This window comes from Gambusia affinis, linkage group LG11 (genome assembly GCF_019740435.1).
Source record: "Gambusia affinis linkage group LG11, SWU_Gaff_1.0, whole genome shotgun sequence".
Lineage (NCBI taxonomy): Eukaryota > Metazoa > Chordata > Actinopteri > Cyprinodontiformes > Poeciliidae > Gambusia > Gambusia affinis.
The window spans coordinates 20,651,255-20,659,359 of NC_057878.1; the positions used below are offsets into that span (position 1 = coordinate 20,651,255).

At 39.0% G+C, this 8,105-nt stretch overlaps 1 protein-coding gene across 2 annotated transcripts in view; it reads left to right on the top strand.

Moving 5' to 3' along the window:
* The window catches only part of vwc2l (von Willebrand factor C domain containing 2 like), a 31,797-nt gene extending 26,212 nt beyond the window's left edge, over positions 1 to 5,585 (top strand). For both annotated transcript variants that reach the window (XM_044130866.1, XM_044130867.1), the window contains exon 4: positions 112 to 5,585. In XM_044130866.1, coding sequence (XP_043986801.1) covers positions 112 to 260 — 149 coding nt within the window. In that variant the 3' untranslated portion in view covers positions 261 to 5,585. The remainder of the gene's footprint in view (positions 1 to 111) is intronic.
* Positions 5,586 to 8,105: the final 2,520 nt, after the last annotated feature.

The window sequence follows — 8,105 nt, forward strand, 5'->3', positions numbered from 1 at the left end:
TCTGCAAAGAGAAAGCTCTCCGGGGAGATGCATCCATTTCTTGTCGTTCTCACTTCTCGTTTCCTGTGTTTCTACTTCCTCCCCCCCCCCCCATTCCTTCTCATGCGGCAGGTCCAAATTGCTTTGCCGGAACGACGATCATCCCAGCCGGAAAGGAAGTAAAGGTGGACGACTGCACCATCTGCCGCTGCCACAACGGAGACTGGTGGAAGCCGGCGCAGTGCTTGCGGCGGGAATGTCTCAACGGCCAGTCTTCATAAAGAGAGACTCCACTGCGGATGGTGAATAAACTCAGGCGAAGCTCTGCCTACTGCGCCATTTTATATGATTGACAGGGCATGAGCACAATTCCTACAAAAAAAACAAAAAACAAAAAGACTAAAAAAAAAAAAAAAACGAGAGACAGTGTAGAATTAAAGAAATGCTCTTATGAACTTCACACAAATACAAAATTTTTGCCAGTGAGAAGATAATGGAACTTGTTCACGGCTGTTTCCGCCCTGCAGTTTTACTCGGCCTATATATTTTCAAAAGTTGACTCTGCTGCTTTCTCTCAGAAACTTTCTAAGCTTCTTGAACTCTTTCCTATACACCGGCAATGTTGAACTGCTCATGTCAAGTTTCTGTATGTATGTCTTCAGCTTGTTGTTACTATATGTTCTTCACGGCCACGCTGGTGTTGTAAAGTTCGAACAGCAAGAAGAAAAAAAAAAAGAAGAAAAAAATTGAAAGCACACTTTACTGAGCTTTTTCATGTTCTCCTGGTTATACTAGGATTATCACTGCAGATAAACTTGAGCTCCCCAACTTCCCGCCGAGAGCTTGTTTACAAAAGGCACATTAACGTTTGTCTTCATAAGACTTTTTAAAATCAATGTGGCTGTTGCTCATTGCTACCCTCCCATTGTCATATTTCATTATCCACAAAAATCCTAACAAACAGGTTTTTTTTTCTTTACAAACATCCCATTACTTTGTGCCATGTCTCTGTGTAAGAGCAGCACAAACTAAGGAGTTCAGCATTACCACGCGCAAGCAAGATGGCAGCCATTGCTACCCTTTTGATGAGTAGAAACTACAGCCCTTCCTGACCAACTGGTTTCTTTGTTTGTTTTTTTCAGATCCAGATCTGCCAACTAACTAACTGCTTGAACTTGTTATCAAAGCACTTAGTGAGCCAAGAGCAGCCTGCTTTAATTTTCCTTAATCAGGAGTATTCTGTAATAAATCATCCAGCTGGGTGCTTGGCAAAGCCTGCTTGCTGGGCACATTTAGCACGAACCAGCACACAAAGGGGGAAATCTGCACATGGCGAAACGCTTTTAGACAGCATTCACAAGTGTGATGTCCATGGGACGATACAGCCGTGTCATTCATCCACTGTCTCATGACAGTTTGTCGCTCTGCACTCACTGAGGCGCATAAACCACATGCATAAGGCGTGCTAAGATACAGAGCTCTAAAATGTAACACTGATTATGTCACAGATTTCACTTTGCTCTCTCTTAACTGTAACAGAATGTCTAAGCCAGTGTAGAGCAGCTGTGTGCCCATCACAATAATAAATATCAAGTCAAATATAGTAAAGCACTTTACCAAGCACCATAAACATAAAATCTTTCACTTGATAAATACTACTCATTAATCCAAAGGTGATTTTCCGTGTGCTCCCGCCATTTATCACAAGGATTTTTGTTCCCCACGTTTCAAGAAAATCTGTTTCCGTTAACCTTTTAAACCCCATTCCTGTGCAGTGATGGATGAGTTGCTTAATAGCAGCTTCTAGCCCTCTGTAATGAGACAGCAATGAACAGAGGATTAAAGACCTGTGACTAAAGAGGTATGTCACCTTAAAAGGCATTAAAACTAATTTTAGAAGAATCCCAAAGTATGGATATCTGCTGCATGTCTTGAAAAGTAAACTGGGTAAAGTTCAGTTTTAAAGAGGCTGTTAGGAATCTTTTAAATGTATGTTAAAAGGTTTTAAGAAGTTAATGTCTTACCAACAGGAAATGAATATCTTTACATCGTCTCTTAGTGTAAACCCATATTATTTGGTCACAGAGACTGATGTTAACAAGATACCGAGGATTAAATTATATGACATTCTTATAACAATTCTCAAAAAACTCATTAAAGTTTAAGTAAATGTTATTTTATGAAGCTTTGAATTGTTATCATCATCACGCTTGCATTATATGGTTATTTTCACAAAAGTCAATGAGTATTTATGCAAGAAATAAAGGAAAGAGATTGGGCACTACCAAAAATGTTCCTACATAAAATGTAAAGAAACAAAAGTATTTCTCATCCGAGTAATTACCTAATAGTAAGTCCTGTAAAAATGTTCACTTAAATTTTTTGATTTTTACTGTAGTTCTTAATGCTTTACAAAATAACACCTACAAAAATTACTATAATGGTGAAGTTACTTTAGTGTTGGCCTGTCATGTACTAGCCATTACATTGAGCCTTTCTGACCAACCAATCTGGGTTTACACTAAGTGAAGTTAACAAGTGTTATCTACGGTAGGTAAGATTTCTGCTCATAACTCAGTAAAACAACCCTATTTCAAAAATCCGGGGTTATCAACTTAAATACATAAGAGATTTTAGGTAAGATTCTTTGAAGAGATCATCAGACTTCCACTGTAATAGCCCAAAAACTTATTGCAGTGATTTTGCTGCAAAATTATAATTCCTCAGTGATGGCAAGCCAACAGTCTTCAAACAACCTATATCTTCACCTACTGTAAAACAAGAAAATGTCATATTATGAAGACAAATAGAGGAACATTAAAGTTTAATTAGGTGGAGTCAATAATATTACCTTCGAAAAAGGGAATGGAAAAGGGCATTCCATATATATATATATATATGTATATATATATATATATATAAAACCCTAGAGTTACTTAACCCACTCCCACAGCATGAGAACCAACCTAGCTTTAAAAATACAGCACAAACAACCTACAGTATGCTATATGCCATTATTTGCTCCTCTTAATACCTTTTTCTTGAGGTAATTAAGTCCTCTGAGATATAAAATTCCTCACAGCTGTACCACAGGGGATTAATATAGTTATCTAATCCCATCATCTCAAGTTCCACTTAATTTTTTATTTTGAAGCATCGTTTCAGTTCGTCTACGCAGCATTTTCCAATTATTGTTCTAGCTACACTGTCTCCTTTGTTCACAGATGCAGACATCCCAGGGAAATTAACTAGCTGGTGAATATGTCGTTTCTCTAAATTTCCAAGTCTATTGGAGCTCAAGGCATTGATTTGTTACATGTTAACTTGCATTTGAATCAAAATGCAGTACATCCTCTCAATTTGAAAAATGCTAAAATGTTGTCATTTTATACAACTGCATCAAAAATGGCTGAGAAAACTTAAAACAAAACTCTATTGTGAAACAGTGTATAGTAAATATCCACTAAAATACTAGTGTTGCTATTTTTGCATCCTAAGCGCATTACCAAATTATTTAAACTATTCCATTTCAGAAATCAGCTAAAATGGCAGACTGACTTTTTCTACAAACTCTCACAACAATCTGTATGACTTCAGATAACAATACTAACACATAACTTCACACACCTTTACTTTTTTTAAAAATACCATGTTATCTAAGAGCAACAACAGAGTTTGCATCATTTTCATCTTTTAGCTGCTTTGATTTATCATCTTTTGTTGTGCACAGACAGAGCTCATCTATCTGGCGAGAGGTCTGCAGGCTCATAAAGCAACACTGACACGAATGGTTTATCAGCTGCAGCCTCTGTGCTCCAGACATTTCAGAATTATGAAAGGAAATTCATTCATCATAATTACTTTAAATGCCATCTAATTATTCAGCTTTTAGATGTATCCAAAACAAGGAGAAAAAAAAAAGTTAGAATTACAGGTCAAAGCCGAGACTGACTGAACAGAAAGAAAGAGAGTTCAAAGTGACAGCACCACATACTGCATGGACAGGACTCAAAAGGCTACGCTGCCACCACAGATGCCTTATTGCTACTGTTCCAGATAAGATTTCACAAAGTATGGCCTTTGGCAATCACACAGACTGAACAGCTCTGGACTTTTCTAAGTGCTGGCTTGTATCTTTCCTCCTTGCTGTGATTTACTGTTAGATTTTACCCCCAAAACTATTCATTGTTTTATCCTCCAACATTCTAGAAACAGCCAGTGGGTTCAACACGAGTACAAGGACAAGAGCAGTTCATTCACAGCCGAAACTCAAGAGGCTGAATCTAAAAATACACAGGCATTTGATAAAGGTAAAAAAAAAAGAGAGAGGAAAAGAAAAAGAGAGAAGATGCAAAAGTGGTGGATACGATTTGCACACGAAAGCTACTTGATCCTTATTGCAATGTGACATTGTAGCTCACTGTAGTGCTTGCTCTCACAAATGCATTTCCAACGCCTCTGAAGCGCACAGCTTTTAGGAAGCTAAATTGGATGAACAATGGTTTCTCATTTTCTTGATTTGGTGAGCTGCTCTCATTGCCTTAGCTGGAAAGAAGAACGACAGAAGGTGAAGTGGTTGTCAACAGAAAATAAAATAGCCTAGACTTTAGATTGAGTGTTGCTGCAAATGTTGGAACGGCGTTGTTATTCGGGTTGCTCTCAGAGAACAAATCTATCAGGAAACTGTAAATTTATAGCTGGATTTATGCTTCATTGCAGTAGATTGGATGCAGGCATGCCACAGTGCTGCACTGCTGCATTTGTTTTTTGAGGTTTTTTTTTTGCTAATTTGCATTTTAAGTAAAATCACTTGTTAATCAGTAGATTATCCCAGTGGCTTTCTTTAAGAAATTACATGATTAAGCATAAAGCTGTGGGCTTTAGTAGAACAAAACAAACTACCTTTCAAAAAAGCAGCACATATCTGCTGTTCTCCTAGCCTCCCATTACTATTCTCCTTGAAAATACGTGGAAGGACGGATTGGCTGCTCTGTCTGTCTTTGTGGACTTTCTTGCAAGAAAGTTGAGTCTTTTTGTACGTTTGCAAATGTTTTGTTCAAACAATTCCATCTGTCCTGTCTTCACACTGCAGGCTTGAACATCGGCATTTTGTACAGGTTCCCCAGTTCTGCTTTTTCCACGAGACACCGACTTACTGTAGCTGGAAACTATCAACGATTGTGTTTTTTCCCCTCATTATTTTATTCTGCAACAAAACTGTTAAATGAAGTGTGCCTGAAAACTAACACAGATGTGGTAAAGAAAGATTAAAACACTGTTACTATACAATCAATTGTATTATTTTTTGGATGGGGGGCAAGCACTAAGGATTTGTTGATAGTGGACTCGGGTCATAGGAACATTTTAACTCATGAGCATATTTGATTGTATTTGAATACATGCTCACACAAGTTCAATCGAAACTGAAAAACAGAGTCCAAATTTCAAAGCGATCCTTGGTGCTCCATTAGTTGTTTATATGTAAATATCTTCAAAAGTAAAATGTGTATTCTGAAATCTCAGCTGGAGTAAAAAAACAAATGTGATCAGAAATTACAAAATATGTATTATTCATTTAGACAACAAAATATTTTGTTAAATAGACATAAAAAGAAGTGTTATTCAAAGGATGTGTGTCAGTTCTTTTTTTTGGTTGTGTTCAGCCACTTTGTTTTTTTAAATCAGGAGGAAGTTTCGCAATTTGTTGCCCCAGATCACCTTGAGACACGAAAGCACCTCCAAAACACCAAAAGAAAAAAAAGAAGAAGAAGAAAAAACATGAGTTGGAGGATGCTGTCTGGACAAATCCTACTGAATTCTTTTTATTTTTGCTAAACACAACACCTGGTTCAGTGAACCAGAAAGCAGCGAAACCCTAAGGTATTACATTTCCAAGGCAGTGGATATCCGAAGAAATAATAAAAAATAAAAAACAGACACAGTCAGTCCAGCTGACTCATGGTTGCAGGTGAGGAAGAATAGGGAGATACCAGTGCTTAATGGTTTTGTAATGCTCTCTGAGTTCAAGGGCATTACTCACTGGTTCGTTCTTCCATTCCATTTCATTACAAGCCAGTCCGGGCTTCTATCTCGTCCTCCCTACTAATTGCCCTCCTCAACCTCCCACCATGAACAAAAAAGGGGGAAGCAATTTTATGCAGCACATTGCAATCAATAGCAATTAGGCGTGTCCCTTACTAATCCCGCTGAAAATGGTATCTTGGGAAATGGCCAGCAGAGGGTATTTAAAGTGCACATACCTGAACGTCTTTTTAGTGTCAAGGCTTTATTTTCCTGTTGTACACATAACATTGACTTTCTGTCGGGTTTTTGGGCACCTGTTGTCTGTTATATTCTAAGCAGAAATTCTCAATTAGACAATTATCTCTTTCTCCTATATTCATTTACAATAAATAAATAAAAATAAAATCACACTCAACAATGCACACACACACACAACATTGAGTTCACATGGCAACAAACAAAACAGCCTGCAGAGTAGAATTTTGAGCAGCAGATGAAAGTGCTCGAATTGAACTGCAGATCGACAGGCGCTGATGCCGAGCCTGTGCCGGAGTGTTGTTGTCAAGAGGTGGCAAATTATGATCTAATTCAATCCAATTTCAGCCGATCTAACTGCAGACCTCAACCCAGATCCACGAACTTTCTCTGCAGGGTGGTTTAGCTCACCCGTACAAGGCAGCTTGGAGCACCAGACAGCAACTTTAAATCAGAAGGCTGTTTTATTATCGTTTCACCACCTCCTTATGATGAGATCTGGATGTGAGTGGCGTTTCAGCAAGTATAAGTACATGTGTATGGTTAGTGGGTGTACATATGTGAGTAGGTTTGTCACATTGGGGTGAATGTTTGTTACGGTGGTGAGAATGGTAGAAGCCCTGCAACACACAGCTCCCAAGAGCAACGGAGGACAGGTGGACAACAGCCTCAGGCACAGAGGCACAAGGCACCACCACAGGGTAGCCAAACACCCTGCACAGAGGCAGGACTTCAGTGCAGCACAGAAGCAGCTGACGCCAGGCCAAAGAAGCACAGAATACTGGGCCTTGGGACTCGGCACCAATCCCCACTGGCCTGGGACCCACAACAAACCCCAGCAGCAAGATTTCACAGCACATCCCTTGTAGGCGGCTCGGCAAAATCACAGATCTGAGTCAGTGAACAGCTTTCATTTCCACCGAGTACAACACCACAACAAAATGGCCATCTGTTCTACAACCATTAAGATATCAAGCAAACATCAACATTATAGCTGCAGCGGAAGCTCAATAAATGCAATAAGAGCATCATAATTAACGATCTTTAAAAGAGAAATCCTAGAAATACAGCGTTAGCATTATGCTAACCGGAGCAAACGCTCATCATATAAATCAAAGCAAAGTTGATGAACAGCAAAGGACAATTAGAATCAGCTGGTGAACAGAAAAGGTAAACAGCGGGAAAGAGCAGAGCAATATGGTCGCTAAGAACAAAAAAAGCATGCTGAACAACAGAAATAGCTTACCTGTCATCCGGAAAATCATCCGTAATCAATTCGATTCGATCTAAAATTCCGATTGACTGTTCTCACCAAAATCAACTTCATCGCCATAGACCCAAAACCTTCACACATTTTCAGCGCACCGTAGACATTAATTTCAGTGATGCTGATTGGCCAAATATTGTTTTAATTTTCCAAAGCAACCTTAAACAACTGTTTTTTTTAGTTCCATTTCAGAGGAGCTGTAGTCTAGCGTCACGGAAGAGTTAGGAAAGATGTCTGTGGGCGAAAATTCACTGTCTAGAGTAAACTGATGGAAATGTGTAAACAAAAATCTAACTGTTTTAGGTTAGCACACACTATAAAGAAAAACTGTCATTTATTTATACATAATCTTCCTCTGACTTATCAGGGCAGCGCCTCCTATGGAGCAGCCGCCACTACGACTGTCACGTCCCTCAAGTCCAGCGTAAAAGGGGAACCAGCTAACCAACAGGCCTCTTTTCCTGCCTTCACTCACACATAGTGCTAAAACAATGCCAGTTGATGAGAAATCAACAAATCTGTCAGGGCTGAGTACCCCTAGCGTGCCATTAATGGTCTTTCAGCCAAACATTCATTTTAG